This window comes from Triturus cristatus, chromosome 6, assembly GCF_964204655.1.
Source record: "Triturus cristatus chromosome 6, aTriCri1.1, whole genome shotgun sequence".
NCBI lineage: Eukaryota > Metazoa > Chordata > Amphibia > Caudata > Salamandridae > Triturus > Triturus cristatus.
In genome coordinates this window covers 1,636,872,401-1,636,897,259 of record NC_140589.1, presented here as the reverse complement: position 1 = coordinate 1,636,897,259, position 24,859 = coordinate 1,636,872,401, and the positions used below count along the sequence as shown (strand labels likewise).

The 24,859-nt window shown below is 43.6% G+C and overlaps 1 protein-coding gene across 6 annotated transcripts in view; it reads right to left on the bottom strand.

Annotated features, from left to right (window-relative positions):
• Positions 1 to 24,859, bottom strand: part of THADA (THADA armadillo repeat containing) — a 1,526,823-nt gene that overhangs the window by 1,317,698 nt on the left and 184,266 nt on the right. For all 6 annotated transcript variants that reach the window (XM_085612787.1, XM_085612792.1, XM_085612789.1 and 3 more), the window contains one exon: positions 6,643 to 6,797. In XM_085612787.1, coding sequence (XP_085468913.1) covers positions 6,643 to 6,797 — 155 coding nt within the window. The remainder of the gene's footprint in view (positions 1 to 6,642; positions 6,798 to 24,859) is intronic.

Sequence of the window (24,859 nt, the reverse complement as noted above, 5' to 3'; positions counted from 1 at the left end):
TGTAGAACATTTACTCTTCAGTAATGGCACATTCAAGTTTTACAGCAAACTAATGAGAGAAATGCAATGACACTTAACCCATCCTGCCCCCCTAGCTCGGTAGTGCTGAACCTGGGGAGGGGTTCATGAACTTGCACCCTATTTTGATCCATCTCAGATTAGGTCAGAGGTAGAACTCTTTCCAGGAATACACCAGCCCTGCTAAGGTCCTCCCCCTGCCTTAGAGGTACACCCTCAGAGCCTCGCCCTGGCCAACATTCATCTTCCGTGCCACTGATAGAACAAGCATTAGCATAGCCAATACTTCTCGCCTTTGGAACCTTATAAGTGTTTAGCCATGCAGCACATTATCCTGGGTGCTGTGCTGCCATGTTTGAACAGCTATACAATCACTACACACTCGGTCATGCAGTGTGAGTCAGGCATACATGCTTGCTTCAAGAAACATTTTTGGACACATTCCAAGGCTTTTTAATGCACAGACAAAAAGACAAATGTCTTGATGTAAGTCAACAGCACTATAACAATCTGTGTGACTGAATCACTAGAGTATTGAACAGCCTATGAAAAAAGCAGTGAAGTACTTTCCGATGGCAGGGAAGTCACATACCTCCTCCCCCAGGCCTGTATTCCTCAGGTGCACTTCTACAGAGATTCCATTCAAAACACTGCTCGCACCATCCATTTACTAGCAAGCCTCCGTGCCCTCTGCCCCAGCCCCCAGGGTATAGGAGTACTGGATATAGCAACAACAACAAAATACTCCATTTGTTAGCCAGAGGGGAAATAATGAACAAACAGACACAGTGTCGGCATCCCTTAATTTTCGCGCACCTTAAAAACAAAAAAATTAACCTAACTTGTGTAATGTAACTGGAGATTTTGTAAAGCACTCCAAAACCTGCGGGTCAGTCAAGTTTGCACTCCATAAAAATGCCCAAAACAATTCATCTGTCCTTGTGTAATGTAACTAGCACTCATGTAAAGCTCTCCAACACCTTCGGGTTGCTCGAGTTCACACTATATAATAAAAAATGCCTCACAGTCCTTGGGAAGCAGCCATGAATGTGCTTCGAAATTAGAGCTCTGATTGGAGGAGGACAACAGGAAAAGGCAGTGGGGTGGGCATGCAGCGACATTGGAGGAGGTGAGAGGGACAAATGCTGCCCCTAATTCTCAGGTAGAGGGCACATTATGAATGAACAGGGGCGGCAGCACTTAATCTCCGTGCACTTCAAAACCAAAACAATTAACCTGACCTTGTGTAATGTAGCTGGTGCTTTGGGTCAGTCAAGTTCGCACTCTATAAAAACGCCCCAAAAATGTATCCGACATTGTGTAATGTAACTAGCGCTCATGTAAAGTGCTCCAACACCTTAGGGTTGCTTGAGTTCACATTATATAAACAAGCGTCAGAGAAAATGCGACGGGAGTTGCCCAAGCCATGCCCATAACTGTGTTGCAAGGTTGGGATTCTGAAAGTACAGTGACCGAGGCCCGCTAAAGCAATAAACAGTAACGTGAGATGGGTTTGGAGGAAATACTGGCACTATAACGTCAGAGAAAATGAAAGAGGCAATTTCGAAAACAGCATCTGACATTTCATCTCGGTATTTGAACAAGACCGAGAGATAAAGGGATGGGCACCGAAGCTGAACCACCAAAGACGGGTAAACAGTGATACGAGCAGGAATCAAAGAAAAAATAGTCTCCCAAATGAACACAAACACAGAAACGTAATGTTAACAGTAATTGGGCACTGCTCTGTGGGAGGAAACCAAACACGAAAAGGAGGGACAAAGAGGAAGGATTAACCACTAGCAAACATTTTTGAATGGTAATCAAAAGAACGAATAAAAAGGCAAAGGGCAGGCTGAAAGCCCACAGAGTGAATACAGCATGTCTCAAATAGACAGCGCATGCGCTGCCTAGGCTCGACCTACAAACTAAAAGGTCAACAGAATGATTTGTATATCAATATGTAATTACCTAATGATCATTGTGTGACTATGTTAGAAGTCTAGTCACAATGAAAATGTGTGTAAATTACAGGTTTAGGACTGTCTTCGGAGTTTTGAAAACACTACATAGCTGAATGATTTCAACTATTTTGCATTTTCACTGCTTGGTGGATTTTATCCTTACCAAATTAGGTGACTGATTAATTATATATTCTTCTCATTTTTAAGATTTCTGCACACAGTTTAAGGAGTTGTGCACACCGACATATTTTAAAAGAGCAACACAATTTCCAAGATTTGAATATTCTGAGAAAAATCATGTGTCCTCTTCATCTAAAATGAAGCTTCCCATGGTAGAATATGGTCTTTTCTTGTACATGCCATTGTTGGGCGACACCTTGAGCATTATCAAGCATTATCTGCAGGTACTTGACAGTAACAAATATGATTTTCCAAGCTGCAGTGACTCAGAGGGGGAGCTCTTATAAAACGACCCATGCTTGAAGTATCCCAGAAAGTTTGAGACTACTTCCTTCTGTTTTTCTACCACTGGCTCTTTCTGAATTTCAGCTTAACAAGGATATCATCCTGCTAAGCGCGGGTCATTCTCTCCGGGCTTGCGTTCCCCAAGTAGCAGGTCTACCTGAGTTGTAAGGCTTCTTTTATGAAAGACTAGTTTTGCTGCTTTAGAGCAGACATACGGCTTTCACTGCCACACTGAGAATGTTGGTTTGCCAGGCAATCTCCATGGATTACAACTTACAAGTAAGCACATATCAATCTTCCTACTTCTTTCCAGGGTTGGAACACTTGAGCCCGGATAATTCAGGTTGCAGGACCGGCTCACAACAGTAAATGCAAAATGTGTTCCCACTCCTATACTCAAGAGAACCCCCTCCCCTGGTTCAGTCCCAGACATATATACTCTCCCAATAGGTATCTCCCCTAAATTGGTGCCTTCAGCAAAATCCCTAGCTATTACCACAGTGCACAAATTAATTATGCAACCACATATCTAAGCTGGCCAACAATGCACTCTTCCAAATCTATCTCCTGGGGAAGCTCAAGCCCACAATCCCTCTAGCAGACTTTAAGACTTAAGGACAATCTCTTGTTCTGCCTCACCTTGACAGTGGCAGCGTCATACTATCTGGGCTACCCGTAATGTCTGTAGCACTTCTTAGGGCCATCTTACACTCTGCTGCACACCTGGTCGAAGGAGCAAAATGTATCAGAGAGCATTACACCAGTTTTGATAGACCTCCACTAGCTGCCTCTCAATGTCAGAATGCACAGCAGAAAAGCCTGCCTCACACACGAAGCAAATCACCTTGGTCTGTCGTCCTATTTAACAAGCAATCTCAACACTACAGGACGAGTAAGAAACACAATAGGCAAATCAATTCTGCTACTTGAAAACCGTGGATGATCCTAGTGCCAGTTACAGTTACATATGCTATCCATTGCATTCTTATCATAGTTAACTATTAATCGATTCTTCGTCTCAATCTACATATATATCTTTGTAAGAAGCTAATTCTATGCTGTCGACAACAACGTTTTAAATGTTTTTGGCCACTGGACAAGTAGGGCAAACACCTTGCAGCACAACTCATTATCTGCCAGTTTGCAGTACTATTATCTGCTGCAAACGTAAGGTTTGTATCTATATCCTAAGTTGTTCAAACTTGTATATATGATTGATCAGCGCAAAACCTTTACTGTTATGGGAAGAGCTTTGAGGAACTGCAATCAGCTGTGAGCTTAGCTTGCAGCACCAGTCCAAAAATTGTGCATATTTGCAAAATGCAACACTTTGGGGCTATTTATAATGTTACCAAAATGCTTCATGATTATATGCCAATACAAGCATAAACAGAAAAGCAAGAATGATGATTGTTTGCTTCCAAATAAATTGTACACAAACAAATATCTTCGAAAACGTTTCGCTAAACTAAAATACCATTTGTATGAGTAATCATTTATTTAACATGCTTGATGCATTTCAATGTTTAAAAAAAATATTATTAATCGACACTCAGTGTAAACCCTTCAAGGGAAACATGAAAATATATTAGGGGGTCAATTCTTAAAGAAATTTAAAAAAGGGCACCCAAATGTAGAATCCCCGTGCATTGGTGCAGATTTACAACTTCCAGTAATTCACAAGAGTTTGAAGAAGACCTAAAAAAAAAAAGTACTCGTAGCAAACTTTTGTCAATTCCATTTCACATCAGCAAATATGTACACATATACACACTTATGTTAAGCTCTGCTGAGGGAGTGCAAATTCACTTTACTGCACATCCTTTTTCACACCCTGGAAAAAGCTTTACCTTGTAAGGAGCAAATTTCCTACCTTTTTCAAATGCGGGTTGACATTAGTAAGGATTTGGTCAATACCTTAGACATGTTAGTTTGCAGGTATGCAGAGACTCAACAGGACCTTCCAACCCTTGAACTATCACTTCCCACCTTCTTCCAAGCCCAGTATGTGTAGATTTGTGGAGAGGTGGCAAAATCAGAGCTTTGCTAGAATTCAAACCCTGATCTAACGTAACCCAGAACATAGCCATAAAGGCTTCTCTCATATTGTTGCCATCATTTGTGACATGACTGCATGGCATCAAAGGGGACACATCATTTTTTATTTTAACAGAAGAGTTAAATCTCTGAAGCCTTCAGTTCCTGGGATAAGTAGATATTTTATACAATTCCACACTCAAGTCCATATAACTTGTTTCATGTGAAGCACTCCACTATCCGGGAGGCACACTAAATGAAAATAAATGTGTGCAAGTAGGAAAGATTTAACGTTTTCTTAAAAGTATAGAACTTTAGGTGGGAGGAGAATGAAGGATATAGAAAGCAAAGACAAAAAACCCAAGAAGATGTACATCAATGGGTGGGAATTGAGATGTGCTTTTCATTTGTACAACGTTGAGGTTAAATTGTAGAAGGTGGGTTGGGTGGAGAGGGAGTTAAGGATAGTTGAGTGAGGCTTGTGACCCGTTTGGCTTTTGTTTTAACCTTCATGGGACTCCGGACAAAAGCAAGGGTTAGTGTTAACCATTTTACAATACAAACACTAACTTCAAAACATTATAGCTAGTGAAGCACATTATTTTTGTATTTTGTTTTTCAAGCACATCATACAAGTAACCGCAACCTGGAGGACTTCAGGCAAGGTGTAGGATTAAGTATTGAAGAGACCTGAGGTGTCTGCCATGCTGCAGAATGGTGAAGTTACTCCAAGTGACTGTTGTTTATATAGCGGATTACAGCAGAAACTCCTGTATGGGACAAGATTGGTCACACTCATTTGACACTGCGGGGAAATAGTAGGTCTGGACTTAGGAGACTTTTTGTGAGACAAAGTTCGAGGTGAAGTGGACCAAAGAATTCAGTATATAGTTTTAGGTTGAAGAGAAGGGTTAATTTTGAGGGCATATTGTAATGTCAGGGGTTCTACAATGGGCAATTATAATCATTGAGCAGGAGGAAAGCATGATCCGGGTGGCTGATCACAAGCTTCTGAAGGGTTGGTCAACTAGATAATTATGAAGAGATCTCTGGGAGTGCTTTGTAAACTAGGTACTATGTTAAAATCTAATCCCTTTCTTTGACTAGAAGCCAAGTTTTGAAGACAAGCATAATCTTGGAATCTGCAACTAAATATGAGCCACGTTGTATAGTGAGATAGTTCTGGACTCCTTGGAGATCAGAAACATCCTTTTTCGGAAGCGGTTTATAGACGGCATAGAACTAGCCCACGCAGGAAGTAATTAATGCCAAAACCAAGCCAGGGAAAGCTTAGTAAATACATTTTTCAACACAGTTGGTGTAGAAGGTGAGGCTGTTGGTCACTGTTGAAAGGCATTCTGATCTTGTGTGACTTCTGTGACAACTTGAGGTAGGACAAGGGATAGATCAACGAGTCTGGCTGCCGTAATGTGTGTTAACACATGAAGGATCCATTGGGCCCAAGGGCAGAATAACACTATTCTGAACACTAAGGTAGGGTCAATCGTGCTTGATAAAGTGCTTAGTATCTATTCAAGGTGTAAAAACTTCACATATGGTAGCCAGTGAGATGATTTTCCAGATGTCTCGTAGGTGACTCATTTAGATATTTGAAGGCAACTGGCCAGAAGGATGCCTTGCAACTCTATGGGATCACTGGTAGCGATGCCTGACAGGAGGGCATTTGGTTGAACTTGCTATGATAGATACTATTGAAGAACGAAGAGGATAAGACAAACCTTTTTATCAAGGATGAGTAGCCAGGCAATTGAGAAAAAGATAATTTGCTTTCTATAGGCACTGACTCCCAATAAGTGAGTAAGAGTTAAAGTGTTGCAGAGCTGCACATGAGTTACTGGGACAGTGAATGTGTCATTGTAATATTTTTCACTACAGATACCCACAAACCATGCATAGGCCAACAGTTGTATAAGGCATTAGAAACTAGACCTACTTAATTTGCTGAAAGCAGTAATTTGATCAGTGTAGCTAGTAACAACAGGCATAAGGCAAACCACCTAAACATTTAGGTCTTTTACAAAATATCCCACTAGGATGCATCATTCTGATAAACAGCATCATAAAAGACACAAATCATTATTTGTCTTATTGGCTGTGCATAGAGAATCAATAAACTACACTGGATGTTCTGCATTACCTGATCATGTATGTGAACTAAGCCTTGCCGTATTATTCCAGTTGACACTTGCTCCACCCAGACAAAGTTATCCGTAAACTGCATGTGCCCATGAGCTCTGGCTGTCCGCAGACATGCCATCAAGGCTCCCAGTGCACCACGGCTGTTTGTGGATCCTACAGAACACAACATGAAACACAAACAATCATTTAACACATCCAAATAACTGACAAACTGTAAAGGCACGATAACAAAGTTATGCTCTGTTGATGCCTTCAACAATAAAAATGAATCCACACATTTAGAAATAAATAATATTTGGAACCTTATGAATAAGTATCATAATTCATTGGCAAACACACATATAAAATGTTCCAAGTGAATTTATATTCTAATGCAAAAAAAAACCTCTCCCAGCTCCTCGTCCTCTTCTGGTCCAGTCTTACATTTTGTTTTGCATGTGCTTGCAACTTGATCATACATTGTTTTTATTTTGTACATCACTCATGTTTATGTCACTTATGTTTGTATACTCCCAGGTAAATATTTGTGATACTTGACATTATGGCATTTGTAAGGAAAATGCTGCCTTGCAGAGAATGCACTTGATTGTATAGTTTGTAAGCCCTAATAAATGTAACATTAATGCAAGAAATTGTAGCTTTTTTTGGTTTAAATTTGTTTTATTATTGGAGTAACGCTCACAGGAAACAGAATGCCTCTGATTGCTGCCGAACCGGCGTCAACATTTGGCCAGAGTCAGCCATTATGCTACTTGTTACTTCAAACAAAGAACCCAACAACTCCTCCCTCCCATCCCGCCCCCTGCGGGTGCCTGTGACTAAGAACCGTAAATCTTTTATGTCTGTGATTACGGCTGTGACCATAGTGCCCGTTACAAGTAGTTTGTTGCAGTAACAGTTCGCAAAGTGGAAACCACATACATAGCTGGTCTCCCCGCACCCAAAACTCGCTGTATCGTTCCCTCCCGGCATGTCTTGCCATCCGAATTATCGTTTTGGAGGCCCTCAAATATCTAACGGGTATTTCCAGGAGAGTGGTTCTTATCATAGCATCGCCTGAGGCTTGCCCCCGACCCCCCAAACATGGCAAGAATTCAACAAATCAATAACGCCCCCCCCTCCCCTGAACTGGTGTGCTAAGAGCCTATCCCACCTTTGGCAAGTAGGTGGAACGCTAAACTGGGAGCCCCTGAGGTAGCCGTACCCGTCTCGCCTGACTCTGTGAGACAGAGAGGGCGAAGATATTTTGGACCGGTTACTTCATTCAGCTCTCTAGCCAAAAGAGAGACTAGGGGCTGCCAGGTTTCTCTAAAGTGTTCCTCAGAATTAGTGAGGGAAGCATGAATCCGCTCCATCCCCAAGATATACCACAACCGATGTAACCATCCCATGGTTGTAGGTCGAGCCCACGACCCCCAAAGTGATCAAATGTGCTGAGTTGCGGCCCCCAGAGCCAGCCCCATATGCTTCCCCCTTCTAGATTTCAAAGGATAAGTCAATGAATTAGGCAGTCCTAGCACCACATACGCCGGCAGCCGCGGTATCTCAGTCTCAAACTGTCTATCAATATCATCTAGTATCTTAGTCCAGCAGCTCGTCAGTTCCCTACAGTCCCATAGCAGATGTACCAGTGTACCCTCCTCTTCGCACCCTCTCCAACAAGTCGGACTGCGGTCCGGAATCCCCTTATTCAAAGAGACTGGCATCAAGTACCAGTAGGTGGCAATCTTGACCGCTGATTCCCTACTGGCGGTATTGTGTGCCGTGTGATTGGCCTTATAAAATATATCCCTCCATTCCTTCTCTGTAAGCTCCCTCCCCAATTCTCTCGCCCATCGTTTCTGACCAGCAGTGGGTTGCGAAGGGGCTGAGGGACGCAACATGTCATACAATTCAGAGATCATTTTCTTGTCTGTATGCTTCGTCACGTCACCCGCCACTTTTCGTATTTTTTTTTAGAGTCCTGCTCGCATTAGGCCACACCTCTGGTTGGAGAAGCCAATGGGGGAGTTGAAAGTATTGGAACTGATATGATTCTGGCGCACCTCTGAGAACGGAAGAATCCCGTCCAAATCAAACAAATGCCCGTCCGCTTTGCGGGCCGACCCACGCCACGCCGAGAACGCTTGTTCGTCCATCCCCGGAGTGAACTCTCGTTTAGCGAATAAAGGAGTCATGGGGGAGGGGAAGGACGTCAACCGTCGTCTGGTGGCCACTCCATCCCACACTCGCAGCAAAGAATTTGTGCAATCTCGGCATCTTCTTCTACCACCTACCCTCGAACCATCCGGAGAGATTGAACCTTCGTCTGTTGGGTGCGGGCTCTAAGCTTACTCGGCAACATACGCCCCGTCTTGTCCCCCCCGATATAGTAGGAGTGCTTGAGCCGGAGGGCCGCGTATTAGTCCAGTCGAGATCGAGCCCCGCCAGTTGGACTCTGGCTGCCTTCAGTTGGCGCCAAACCCGAGGCGCGCCTGTCCTGCCGTGGACCCTTTCCAGTTCCAACCCTTGAGCCATGAGCTGTTCCCGCTTGACTTTCCGCTCCCTATTTTCCGCTCCAGAGATAGCTATCAGTTCCCCTCTCACCACTGCCTTAAGTGCCCCCCACAAAGTAGGTAAGGAAGTGTCAGGGATGTCTTTCCACACCAAGTAATCTGTAATACATTTATGAATCTGTTGTGTCACACCCTTCCTGTGCAGCAAGCTCTCCCGGAGTCTCCAACACCCTTTCTGTCTATGTAATAAGGGTATCTTAATAGTCACTGTCACTGCGTCATGGTCCGATAATGCTGCCGGTATGATATTCACTACATCCACTAACTCATTCAATTCGGTGGAGGCTAAGAGATAGTCAAGACGGGCATAAGTGTGGTGTGCATGTGAATAAAAGGAAAATTGAGAAGAGTGTGGGTGAGCTACCCACCACATGTCCACCAACCCACTCAACTGCAACCATTCCTTCCCTGCATTTGACAGTGCTCCTGTTTGGGCATAGCGGTGGCTGGACCTGTCCAACGCTGTGTCCATGACGAGATTCAGATCCCGCCTACCATTAGAAGCCGATCTTGTGAACACAGAACCTTGAAGAGAGACGCTGTCAGGAACGCCTCCTGGCCAGAATTGGGCGCATATATAGACCCTAACACTAGGGGCGAGCCCCCGATCCATAACCTAGAAGCCAAAAGGCGACCCTTAATTTCCACCACTCTGTCTCCTACCTTCCCTGCAAATCACTTGGCTACTAGAATGGCCACCCCTACCTTTTTATCTGCTGTGGAAGAAAATAATTGGTGGGGAAAAGCCCGGGACTTGATCCGATGGCAATCCTTTGGGAGGAGGTGGGTCTCCTGAATGAGACACACATCGGCCCCCAATTTCTCTAAATAGGACAATATTGATCTACGTTTAATAGAGTTATTAATCCCCTTCACATTGAGGGTGACTACCTGAAGGGTGGAATGTGACATAGGACCAGTATAGAGCCTGCCTGCTTCGTCTGAGTGGCCCAGATCCTCGCGTATGCGTGCGTGTCCCCTGTTGCCCCTGCATCAAGTGACCCTGCCCTAACCCCTTCTCCTTCCCCATTCTCCTAGCCCACCAGCTCCCGCCCTCCCCCCCAACCTAGAATCTCCAACCCCCCGGAAGTGCCCAATGCTCGCTAACCATGACCGCGAGCACGTGGAAAATGAAGAGATAGGGAGCATTTGTGGTCCAAGTTTCCCCGGCCCCCCGCAGACCCCCACGATCCAGCCCAACTACCAGGCGTATGATGGCCCCTGCTTAAGTCACGAGCAGTCTAGGGATGCCATATCCTTGAGGACCGTTTCCAAAGCCGCCTGCCGCTCCTGCACTATAGTACTAGGGTCCGGCCCCAACCAATGAGCAGGCGAACGTCTCCTCCCAACTCTCCTCCACCACTCCGCCGAAGGCCTCCGCTCCCGGCTGGCCGCTTCTCCAGTGCTGGGGTGCTCCAAACCTAGGAGCTTGCATGCTTTTTGGAGAGACCGGATCTGATGTAGTTTACTGTTCAATTTGAATATCAGTAGGAAAGGATGACCCCAAGAGTAAGCCACCCCTTGTTCTCTCAAATGTGCGGTCACCACTTTAAACTCCCTCCGTTTCTGCAAGGTTATGAAGGCCAGATCTTGGTAGAGAGCAACGAAGTGCCCTTGGTATTTGACCGGATGCTTCGCCCTGGCCTCTCGTAAGATACACGCAGGAAGGAAGGCTAAGATGTCCGGTGGGAAGGCGGGGGCCCGTCGTCGCAGGCCCACTCTGTGCGCCAGGTCGATGCGGATCTGAAAGTCCGGCAGAACTCCCAATATGTCCCGGAACATCCCTTGCAAGTAGGTAACTACATCCGCCCCCTATTTGTCTGAAGGAACTCCCCGCACTCAGATGTTATTCCGCCTAGAGCAGTTTTCGAGGTCCTCAGTGTGTGCCTGGAGGTCAATCTATTGATCCCGTAAACAAATCACCTCCTGTTGAAGCTGTGCTATTTCTTTGTCCCTGGTCTGCTCGTGATCTTCTATGGTAGCTACTCTTTTGCCAATCGCATCAACATCGCGGCGTATCTCCTTCACCCCCCCCTGCGACCTCACTTTTGAGCGTCTGGAAATCCTCCTGCGGAGTATTAAATAGGGTCTCCAGGAAAGATCGAGTAATCGGGACATTCGCCCCCTGCAGATCAACCTGCGACATTGGTGTTGGAGGTGACCGGCCCCTCTTCTGCCCCGCTATGACACCTTTAGAAAGCATCTCCTTCAGAGTCCGTTCCTTCTTCCCCCATACCGAGGACATATCCGTGGCCTGGGTCTGAGATCCGGGAGTGGGCGTCGCCTCCTGAATGATCGCCGGCCCACAGTACACTTCGTCATCTCCGGTCTCCTGTGCCTCCTCGGCCGCCAGCCGATGGATCTGGCCGTAGGGTCGTCTCCCTCGTGTTGGCACTTGTGGTCCTCCCGAGTCAGTCCAGTCCGTACCAGGACCGTAGTCCCCCGCTGCTCTCGCCAGAGCTGTCCAAGTCGCCACTTGGGTCGTTAGCTTCGGAAGGGCAGTACCATCTCCGCAGTGCTGTGCCACCGCTGACTTCTACCAATGGAGTCACACCCAACTACGTGGCCGCCCCCTTCACTCCACAGATCCCCGTGCGCCAGTCGAGTACCCTGGCCAGCTGCTGTGAGTAGGACCGCTAGCAATGTGAAATATCCCGGTGGTCCTCAGTGCCCTCTTGTCAGTGTGTGCCACTGGGCCTCACCCAGCCCCCTTCACCGTGCCGGCTGCTTTAGCCTCAGGCCCCGTATCTGGAGTCGTAGGGCACCCCCCCACGAGCGGTTACCTCAGAGGCCCGAACTCCCTGCTCAGCCCGCCACAGCACCCCACCTCGGTCAGGCCGTCGCGGCCACACCTCCTCCCTGACAGATGAGCCAAATGATATCAAGGGGGCCTGGATGGGGAAGTCGGGCCGCGAAGAGGTCCTCTACGCAGGCTATGACAAGCGGCGTCAGGCCCAGACTATTGTATGGCCACTCGAGGTGTACTGCACGTCCCCGTCCCTGGGCGGAACCAGACCGGATGGCCCTGCAAGCGTCCCCAGCTCAGCTCTCTTCCCGCTCGGCAGGCCACTCTGCTGCTCCTAGGCCTCGATTGCAGAGCAGTTCCTCTCTGTGCCCGGGTGCGGGACCACCTCTGTTCTGTAGCGTCGGTACTTCTGGAGCGACTCTCTGGGTCAATGACACTGCTCCCCCCGCTGCTCTCGCCGAGGTAAGGCCGCTCAACCCGCCACCTGCAAGCACCCATAAACACCGCCAGGCGATCCCCTGGCCGAATTCCATCGGCGCCTGCAGGCCTAACCTGGCCAGAGCGCCATTTCTCGACCCTCTGCTCTGTAACTCCAAGCCCTCCTAATCCGCTGTCCGGGCAACTAGCCCCGTAAATCACACCTCCGCAGGTGCATACCTACGGTTCCGTCCGTAATTTTGGCGCCCCGGGGCCTCAGGCGCATAAGTGACCGGGCGAAGCAGCTAGGAGCGGGGAGCCACAGGGAGATGCGTCTCACCAGCCCGCCATCTTGGCCACGCCCCCAATTGCTGCTTTTTTTTAAATGGATTGTGAAGATTGGTCATGACAAAAATAAATATAAACCTAAAAGAGATAAATATCACCTGTCACTCATAGCCTGTACAAAATCCTTACAATCTAATGGATGCAGGAGGTATCCTTCAAGAACAATCAGAGCTTATCACGAGAGGTGACAAGGAGGATTGTATACAATTGCCCTACTAGCTCACTTCCTTTCTAACAGTAAACAGCACCCACAGCAAACTCAACCTCAGTCTGGTGAAGCTCTGTACCAACCACAGGCTGCATTTAGCCAATATATTTGTAAGTTGATTCGCACTGACTCAACTGTTTGTTCCACTTTCCTGGAACCCAAGCAACTACAATACTAGAAAATTAAATGAAAGCAGATTTAGTACCAGGACAGTAGCTAGACAATGTCACTTGGGAATCTCTTTGTTAAGGTAAATGTACAGCTTGAAGAGGTTTAAAAGAATTATGCCAAGGTTTGAGGGTTAAAGAGATATGTTACTCATTGCTTGTATGGCATGTTACTCTGATGGGTGATTTACTCCTTCTACTATTACAAACATGAAGGACGTAATTTGGCATTCATACGCATTTGAAAATATTGGCAAGGCAGTGCTGAACTGCAAGCAAAACATATGGCGTGTTATGCATATATGACCAACCTATCAGAACTGCATTTCTCCCTAAAAGCAGATCAGCATGGACGGTTACTATGAGCTTTCCCTATTCTGCCAATTTCATTAGAAAGCAGAGGCAGATCCAGATCTCTCTACCCGATCCACCCTAGTGACTAAAGTTGGTCGTAATTGTGTGAGAGGGTCCCAAGAAAATGAGCTCCCACTTTAACAACTGAAGTCTTTCGCTTACGGTGTCCTATGGCTCCCGGTTCTGCCGACTCCAAACTCTGAAACAAGGAACCGTTTTTAGCGTTTGATAATCAGGGTAGTAACACAGAGCAATCCATGGCTTAATCATGGTACTGCTGTGGGCTAGAGACTCAGAACTCCACAACGCAACAAACAAGACTTAATTAATCAATGTTCTGTAAGTGCCATATTCCTTGGCAGATTGTTGCAAGGCTTTCACTGAAAAGGTATTAGGTGATGATAGACAGGTGCATATTGTAGACGATGTAATGTCAAAGAACACAGGTTCCACATTCTCCCTCTGATGACAGAGTTAGTGATGCCTGGAGGTGGGCCATGCAAAGCATCAAGCTACCTGAGTGGAGGGTGTTAAACCTTGTTAGACTACTGTGCCCACCCGCGTGGCATGATATCAACATAGACACTCGACACCTCAGAATCAGTCCAACAGGAGGTCACTGCTTCATGAACTGAGACAGCAGCATTGGCGAATAGAGTATTGCACACGCAATTCCAACTGGGAGAGTATCACCACCCAAGTGTAGGGGTACAACCTACTCTGCCCCCAATATTGCTACCCATGACAGCACATGACAGGACATTCTTGCTTCTTTGGCAGTCCAAGAAAGGTTAATGAGAAATTCTACAAAAGTATATATTTTCTTCATGAAGGTACAGTTGAATTTCATCTGTCGTCCACTTGCATTTCGGGATAATCATTCAAGGGTGGCATTGTTTGTTTCTTATTTGCGCACGAACGCTGATTTGTGAGCCATTCCACTGGTAAGGTAAGATAATTCCATCCTGTACGATTGTAGCATCTTCAGAACCGAATTTGAGAATGTCTTTAAGGGTAATCTGACATGCTGTCAGTTGCTAAAGAATTATTGGAAGTAAAAACAAGGTAACAAGCAGTTACTCGTGTACTTCATGTAGTTCAGTCTTCTTGTAGCCAAAGCTGGTTGGCCTGAAGAAAGAAGGTGGCTCTTTTCTTAAATTAAAAGAAGTTCTCAATCACAACTTTAATAAGATTCTGATTGAGACAGCTTTTGTCTGGTTTGATGAAACAAAAGCAAAACACCTTTTAGAATGTAATAAGGTAGGTATTTTTGGGCTTTAATACTAAAATGTACAGGGAATTCTACCTGCATCCCAGCCATCAGATATACACATGAGAATATACTAGTGGATCTTAACAACATATTAGACTGCTTTCACTCCTTTAAGGCTATGGATATATGTCAAATGTATCTTGATGAGTTGAGTCTTTCAAGAGATCCACAAGAAGAACTTAATAAAAAGATTGAGGATGTCAAAATATTAAGAGACAGCAAATCTCTTAAAGACAGGAAAGCCCTTGGCTCCGACGGTTTCCAAGCCTCATTCTAGAAGACCTTTCTGGATGTTTTGCTACCTAATTAAATAGAACTATTTCGCCATGTGGCAGAGTCAGGGTGCTGACAAAGATGGCCACCAAACATCGATTCTCCAGAGCACTGCGAGGCCCCAGGGTGAATTCGACAAGTCCTGATGGCCACCGATTGCTTAACCACCACCAGCGAGGAACAAACTCTTTGGGGGCATGTTCGTTATCTTTCTGGTTCTTCCCCATGAGGAGATAGTGAAGAGCAATTTATCACTGTACGTCCGCTGGTTGGAGCGCTTCACGGGTGTGGGGCCTACCGAAAAACACAGAGCATACCTGGAACACCGCAGTGGTCCCCGATATATACCATCTGAGGGGGACCCCCCACTATGCTTTACTACACTGGGTTTCATCACATGACAAACTGTCTTTTTTTATACACAAAAAAAATAGAAAATTGCCCTATACTTAAAATATTGGTACAATCCATAGGCAACTGACTGGTGCAACTGTCATCCCAGATACTGTCTTGAGAAGTGAAGGCTTCCAAATAAAATTTATTTTATACTAATTAGATGCCTAACAAGAGTACATACAAACAACACATTTTAAGTATCGTTGTATTTCAGGAAGAGGGAATTAGCTTGGTTAGGGTATCCCCAGAGGCAATCCTAGACTTGTTTGGTCTCCCACCCATACAAAATAAGTAGGATTACCTTTCTTCATATGATGTATTGTTTGGGAGGCAGGGATTCACCCTCTGTTAAATATCCTCTACCTCCTCCATTTTACATAAAACTATCCAAACAGACCAGTGACTGGCACATGGAATTCAGGAACACAAACACATGACAACAGACACACAATCTCCATGCACACAAAGTAAAAAACACCATCCATTTTTTTTAAACAGATATACTTTTACCAATACACAGACCAAGAGGCCTAAAGGCACCACTACACAGAGGCTGACTTGCACACATACCAAAATTAATTCATAGGTACCATAGAACTGAGGCACTCCCCCCACATGCACACAAAGACAACATACATTTAAGGCATATTCTATACAATGAGGTGAACGGTAACTCACAGTCATACCTGCCTTGCGAGACAACATGCACATTCGATCACAGACAGTACCCACATGCAGATACACAAAAAGGGAGAGACAGACGAAAGTATAGAGGAACAAGTGCATAGCATAATCAGGAGAGGCAAAGTGCCCAGCACTCTGAAAGCCCCGTTACTGACAGGAATATAGAACATGGTTACCTAACTATCTAGTGGTGACACAAAGGAATTATCAGCCGATCAATGCACCAGTGGAACAAAATATAGTATCTGTAAGAAATTAAGGCATTCGTTGACAATTAATAAACCCAATTCCTGTCAGGGTGAACCCTTAAAGACACTAAATTAACCAGCGGTCAACTCCTGGTAGCTATGGCGCAGACAGGCTTAACTGAGAGGAGATGTGTTAAGTAGCAAAACAGTAATAAAGCCAAAACACCACACAAGAAAAATCCCAACCATCCCAGTAAATTTTACTGAATGAAATGACATCAAAATGACAAAAATCCAATAAAGGAAACCTGAAATATGAATTTCTAATGTTAAAGGTTTAACATAATGGCAAAAAAGTTAAGTGCCAACCGCGGTCATCTGATTGAGCTGGACTGTTAACTAACAAAGATGGAGCACTGGTCGGATACAGAAATCAGGGTCAACAAAGTCAGAAGTTTTACCTTCAGACTTAGGCTTTGAAAGGAAAGTCAAAAATCCTCAGTGGGGCAAGGCAGCTGGCTGTGGCTAAAGAGGGCTCCACGTCATTGGACTGCTGGATGAGTTGTCGGTGAAGCTGTTGACTTTTGGAGAGAAAGCCCAGAATTAAAGAAATTTAAATTTGAAGGGGAAGTCCCTCGATGGCCAGATACTTTTGGAGCCTTCACCAGGTGAAGATTTTTACCTTCAAACGTAGATACTTTTTTGGAGCTTGGATTCTTCCAGCGGGGCAAGGCTACAGGCTCTACCAGAGGAGGGCTCCAGGAGGCCAGATACCTTCTCCCCGAGCTTCAACTGAATTAGATTTGCTACTGCGGTATAGCTCATAGGGGGAGAGTAACATGATTCTTTGGTCCATCGTCAACGTACCTTCGTCAGATATGCTTGCAAGGTTGGTCCTAGTCTTTCAGAGATCTTTGAAGCCCAAAGGTTTCTAAGTTCCAGATTCCAGGAAAACTTAGGCGTATACTTTGATACAGTCATGGGTTCAGGATCTTGGGAACGGTAGATAAGGTGCTCGGGGGTCAAGACTCACTCCAGCAGGGTCTAGGACAGTTCCACTTGGAAATGGACATGTAGAAAATTGCAGAAACGGTCTCTTGTAGCTTATTGTGTCCCTGTAGCTTAAATAGCCTTATGACCCTTAAAGTCCATTTCTGTGTCCTGAGTACAAGAGGGCAAAATACGTTCAGTCTTCCTGCCTCTTCTCAGGTGACAAACAGCAGATCCAGTTCTCTTCAATTCTTCCACAGTTTGAGAACGTATTCTGAGAAGTGTAATGTGTGTGCCACATTTATGCCTGCCATAAGCCTGTGGGTGGGGGTGACTCCTGACATCTCCCTAACCAATGGGGTAAAACTTCCCAAGGGGCAAACATTCCCACAGTGCCCCTCTACATAAAACCAATATGTCAGAACAATTCTTCCCATGTGCCCACCTTAGAGATGTGGCCAAGGAAATGAGCAACCCCTTCTCTATAGTCACTGAAAACAGGTTCTCAGGGCAGTTCCTCTCAAACTAGGATTGGTGTCTGGCTCACTAGAAGGACAAAGGAGGGGACAAGCCTAGCCGTTAACTTCAAAAGGCCTGGTTTTTTGCAGGCAGATTTAGCTAAGTTCCTGGGCACTGGTGATCCTGCCAGAGGAACAGATGGCCTTCCATCACCCAAGGTCTTTGTCTCAGCTCTTGAAGAAAGTTCACTCCTCATCAAGGGAGCTTATTCAGCTGTCAGGTGACAGTTGGCTAATGCAAATCAGCACCCAGAGGCTTTAGGCAGGGAACAGGTAACTTTCTAAAAGAACCTTTTTTTAAAATATTGAGGACAAATCCGACCTCACCGGTGGATTAAAGTTTTTCAAAAATTCAAAAAAATGAAGTTTGCATCTGTTTCTTAGCCGGATATACCAATATTAAATGTAATATTGTATCCCATTCCCAATGCGTTCCACGCGAACAGCAAATTCTGCTTTTAGGGCCATTTCACTGTAAGGATATGGTTAACATTAATCTTCTATATGTCCTACAATTAAATACCATGCGCCTTCCTTACAGACAGTAAGCCCTACTGAGGGGCGACATTCCTATTAGAAAGAAAGGTTTATCCCTTTCAAAAGTGGTCATTTGACAGGTCAGATCAGCACAGCAAGGCTACACATTGCAGACCTGCAGTCATGTTTACACTGTCACTGTAGTGGATGACACAATGGGTGCTGCAGTCCACCTGTGACACTTAACATACAGGCCTTGGGTACTTTTTGTACCATATAATAGGGACTTATAAATAAGTTAAATAGGTCATTGAGGTATGACAATTGTATCATGTTGAAAGGGGAGCACTGCCAAGCAGCCATTTGATGTTGGTAGATCAATGAAGCCTACCAAGCAATGCAGTATTTCTTTATTGATAGGATCCAATGTGTAACAATGCCACCCATACCACAATTTCAATGTATCCTGAGAAATAAAGGTGCATAGACTAACCCAGCGATCTACATTATCCTCACTGTTATTTCGCATTTATCTGAAGCCTTCAGTATTAGCTTCTTCAATTCTTTGGATTGTAACATGTAAATTAAGTGGATCATAAATAGCTTTACAAATCAAGAGGGTGGATAAATCCTATCAGAATCATATATGCAAAGCATGTTCAATTAGCATGATAGTAACAGAAAGCATAAACCGTTGAGGTCTTGGAATGTGCCTTTTGTCATGATCAGTTGGCAGAAATATAGCCCTTCTATATGGTGTATTCTATATAAAGTCTTAAAAAATGTTTCCTGCACCTTAAGATGAAAAATAGAACTCAAGCAGTAATAAGCTTTGTTTCATCACTTAAGGGGGTCCTTCTAAGCACTAAAGTTATATTGAGTCTAAAAGCATTGTGTATGTACTAGCACCAGACTGTCACTTCTGCAATAGGCAATTCGGAATACTGTGTGCAGCCAACTTTTGGTGATGGTGTTGCCCATAAAACACTCAAAATTTCAGCTATGAGGGACCTTAAAGAAACAGCACATGAAAAACATGAGTGATCAGTATATTCACTCTTTCAGGATTGGGTTCAAAGTATTAAAACAGACATCAATTTGCATCTAATTTTACATTTTAAAAACTACTCAAAATGAAACCCTTAGACTATGCATCCAAGGAGGGTATATCAAGGTATTTTTAGCAAATATTTTAAAAAGCAGCATCAAAGACTTGCCCGAAAAACATTTTGAAGCTACTCAGAACTTATCTTCTGCACTTGACTCTTGGTGAATTCTGACTGTCCCAACACATTGTACACGGAGATCTTATGATGCAGGAAGATTGTCAATTTGTCATTTACTCTTCACATGGCCTTTATCACAGATGTACTGTGATGGATTTCTGAGCAGCTACTCACTCTTGTATGATGTATGCATGTTTTTTATGGTGTCTGGACTTTAATATGAGAAAAGTTAATAACAAAATATTAAAAAGAAACTGCATCATCCAGCAAGCAGCATTCTGGTGAGAACACTTCATCGGTCCAGAGATGATCTTGTTTCAAACTGAACAATGTGTCAAATGTAAGCCTATATGTATGGTCTATAGTTTCCTACAGAAGAAAAGTCTTAAGGCATATCTACACCACCATAGTCCCGATGGAGCTGTCACTAATTGGGAAGTTTTATGCGGCTGCTGAAATGCTCATACGAACAGCCAGAGAAGAGTCAACTGAATAAACTATGTCCCAGCACCTCCAATATTTGTACTTTGCACGCCCCCATGCCAAATTTTGCACATGCTGCCACTAAATGGACTGTTTTTAGTCACTGTATAGTATTTCTGCTTTTTATACATGTCGTTTTAATCAGATTTTATGCTTTCAACTTACACTCTTGTTGTTTTTGTAAAAGATTTAAAATAATCATACAATAAAGGTCTTACTTACAGAAGAAAAGTCTCACAATTTTTTAAGGTGTAATACAACTATACAAATGAGAACCAAGCTTAAGTTGAGAAACTTTTGGAACTCACATGAAATCTTACACAGATCCCACACCCAGAAAAGAGGATAAGCACCGAGAAAGATGAAGATGTCAGCTGGCAGGGAAAAGTAGGCAGTGGCATTGACGATTGAGTGGAAGCGGACAGTGGAGAAATCCAGAAAATTTGTAGCAGGTGGGAGGTCGGGTGCGACATAATGGGTTAAAAAGTCGGATTCTTCCCAAAATAAAAACGCCAACGCTACCAGTCTTTGGTATTTAGACAAACCATTTCAAGATGGCACCTATCATGAGATTATCTCCACTTTTGGCCAAGGAGAGGCAAAGAAGTTTGAAAGGCAGCCAGAGCTTCACACTTCCTTGCTTGCAACTGAGTGTGTTAGTAGGATTTGTGCTGTAGCTCCTAGAGGATTTCACTGTAGTTTCTAGTTTTTATCCGCCTTTCCCTAAGATATTCCCTTTGTTATTTGTGGTTGTTTCTTAAGGTTACCGTACTATTCTAAATTCTAATTTGGGCTGAACTTACTGTTTATGAACTCAATTTACATTCCTGTTATACTGAAATGATACCTGGATTACATATCCTCTGTCATACATGTGCATGAGCTAAAAACTATATTATGATCTACTGTGCTGACATATAATTATAATAACTAATACCTTTATTACAGCACTCCGACAAATGAGATATCATCTTTGCTCTTTTTCTCGTTCCTTATCTCTTGTGTCCCCTAAATCTGATGTGCTGCACAGGCTTTTCACGTGCCATGCTAATGGGAGGCAGAGGAGCCATATGTTTGCATTCCTCACATAGGTGGTCTTGACAGTTTGCCAGATGTGCCATGGACGCAGAAGATGGGTCCTTTGCAGGTCTCACTCACACTATTGAGGAAATTACATAATGCAACAACTGTAAGGAGATTTTTGCTTGACAGATAATCACATGCAGAGTCCAAGCGGGCTATTTTCTTCAGAAACAGGCAAGAGTCGGGTCATTCTGGATTACATCCTGTTGAAAACCATGCATATATCTTCCTGGACATAATACTTTATTCAGCCAGAAGGCCCTTGAAGTGTTATTGCACAGTTGGATTACAGAGATTCAGAGGTAGTCTTTATGAATAAACAGTATGCTCCTAATAAGTTTATTTGGTTGATAAAGAAGGATCATGTAGAGCTTATCCTAGAAATCGATGGAAAATACTTCACTTCTGGAGATTTTATTCAGAACATTTGAAACTACATGTTTCCAATGGCATAAGCTGTACATTAATTACAAGGAATGATTTGTTTCTCTTCTCCTCGCTTAAAACATTGCTTCCCTATTACTTAACATTCCATAGAGTCTAATAATTTTGCTTCAGAACATAAGCAGGAGGCTACATTATAAGTCATGACAAACACAAGTGACTACTGAACAATCTATTGTGATTTCGGCCCTTCAGAGTTTTTTTGAGCATTTTTGTGAAAAGTGTGCTTATCACATTCTCCCTTCAGGGACCTTATGATTGTGCCATCAAACTATTTCTGAAAGCCAAGATTCCTAAAAGCCAAATTTATGCCCTTACACAAAAAAATAGACAGATCTCAAACAGTACATCTAGCCAATGGTTTTATGTGCCAACATGCTTCCCTGCAGGAGCCTCCATCTTTTTTCGTGTCCATATAAAACAGGTGAACTGTGTCCATGTGTGGACACTAAAGAGCTACTAAATGCAGTAACCATAGAAAACAGATATCGTCTTCCCTCATATCGGTGCTTCTAGATCAGTTACATACAGCAAGGCGGTTTACCAAACTTGATCTGAGGGGAGCTTACAGTCTTGTACTGCGTTGAGAAGGTAATGAGTGAAGACTAATTATAATACTAAATATGGGCACTAGGAATATTTATTCATGCCCTTGGCCTCAGTAATGCCTCTACAGCATTCCACCACTTCATTAGTGATATCATGCAAGGTTTATTTGATCAGTATGTAGTGGTCTATATAGAGGAAATTTTTATTTTCTCCAAAACACTAGCAGAACATTGAAACATGTCCAAGGGATAATGGGTTGATTACATAAACATTCTTTACAAGTCATCTTACATAAATGAATGTTTAAAACAGCATCTGTCACCTTGGATTATGTGAACTCAGAAACTGGAATAAGCATGAATCCAGTTAAGATGGAAGCATTGCAATAGTGGCCTGTGCCAACAAGTGTAGAGGAGATCCAATGCTTTATAGGCTTTGCCAACTTACACAGCCAGTTTATACAGAATTACCTGGAGGAGGATAATCATCAAGTGTGTGGTTAGACGATAAAAACCTGGTCTTATCGAAAGGCAAGAGGATGGAAAACTATTACCAGATCCAATGAATTTTTTTATTTTCCACTTCAATTTTGATATCAATTCTCAGCTATGCAACCAACATGAAAATGCAAATGCTTTGTCAAGGAATCATTGTTACAGCTCTCAAAAACCTGCTAGCTGCAATTCTTAATTCTACTTCTCAGACAGATTTCTAAAAGAACTACAAAAATCTCAAAAAAGAATCCTTAAGAATGCCTGAATGCACCAAGAACTCAAACCCGTAAACGCATTCATGGTTTCTTAGGCAGAATATCAACTAAAGACCTGCAAGGTGTGATACTCCAGTGATGTGATTACACCCCTGTTGCAATGGCATCCTGGTAAGCAATAACTGGCAACTTAATTTCTTGTTTATGTTGGTGGCTTACCCACCAAAAGACTGTGCGAGAATATGTAAAAACATGCATCACATGTATTCAAGTTAAATCCTCTAACATAAAACTGATAGGATTAATACACCACTTCCTACTCCCTCACAAGCTTGGTACACTATACCCATTGACTTTGTCGATCCTCCTTCATCTAAATTGGGTAGTGACTGTGTCATTCATCAAGATGAGACATATTATGCCTTGAAAATCTTCTCTAGCCCAAACTTCCATGCAAGACATTGCACAACTCAATAAAGTGGGCAAGTATCAAATATATAGATCCTCCTTTTATACTGGTTTACCCAAACTAGTATACTCAAACCAAAAACAAACATCGAATTCAAGGGGCTCAAGTTGAAATTCTATTAAGAAGTGATTTTTTTAATCCATTCCTATATATTTGTATAATTCATTTTTTTCAATTGTGCAGAACATCAGTCCAACACATGTTTAGCAAACTTACAATAGCTTCCGGAGGGCCACTAACATGTAAGAAGTATCTAATTTTCTTTGCAGAAAAATGATCTTGAAATTTGGTCACAAAACATTGTGCTGTGCTTGGATGAAAAAGAACATATATAAGTCTATCTGAGAAATGCCTAGAAACAGTAACTGGTGAAGTACATTTCAGACATTCTGTAGGATTCACACAAGTAAACCAACGTGTGTTTACCTGTGTGAATCCTCCCGAATGCCTGAGATAATTCTAATACAAAGAGGACTGGGTTTGATGGATTCCAACTGTAGAATTTGTACATAATAACTTGTTGTACTGTTCCATCAAACCATCGCCATTTTTCTTTTGGTTTTCACCCACGTTCGTTACCCATTGACCTACCATTGACTCCATTACTTTATGCAAATGCGTTGGTATGTTCTCTACAAATCATTTGCAAGGATGTAATTTCTCACCTGAATAGCACTAAAGCCACTTACAACATATATGTAGATGTACATAACTCACTGGGTCCTTCTTACAAGATCAGGTACTCTGCATAGCTGTCCATTCTGTAAGGGCTTTCTCAATTTCGGCTGTAATTAAACTTCTGTCTGTCCAACTAACTTTACCAACGCACTGGCAAATCCACCCCGTGTTTCGTTTCTCTCTTGAATCCATCTCTTCCTGATCTTTCCCATTTCCCTCGTTCTCACCCCTCTTGTAGTATAGTGTAATAATAGTGAATAAGTCTGTGTAATTTTTTATTTCATATGAGTGCAGAACCCAAAACACTACCGTATTGATTGTAAGGGTTATTGCCATGCAGATGGGTCCTGGGACCCTGCTTCATTTGACCATGCTTTTCGATAGGTTCAAGCTTTTCACCTTCGCCTCCCATCTAAACCAGGGGAACATTTTAGCGGGGAGGTTCTGTCAGGACTTCGCTGAAATCCTACAAAGATTCCACACTCGGATAGGAAAGCCAGCACCAAGACAGGCAAAAATGTGGGCCGAGAGGAGTACGTACGCAGTGGTGTAGTGTGGTTGATACAGTTGGTGGCCTCCAATGGATTCATGGTAGTAGGGAGGCCGAATTCAACACGATAAGTTGAAAATGTAGCTTCCTTCTCAAAACAAGATGCCCACCACTACCAATCCAAGATGGCGTCTGTCATGAATTTACTTTCTCTTCTGGGTTAGGAGTGGTATATGTGCTTAAAAGGCAACCCGTACTTCACTTCCTTGTGTGGCAGATGAGTTTGCACCTGACTTTACCCAAGATAGCACCTTTTTTTTTCTTTTTGACCATTCCTTCATATTCCCTTCCTCTGCTAAGTTTTCACCTGGCTGAACTCACCATTGATGTACCTTCTTGTTTGTGATGAAACACTGATCAAGTATATAACTGGAGTCCGTATCCTCTGGCATGCACCACCTGGGGCTATGCTCACTCTTGGTGAGTCGTA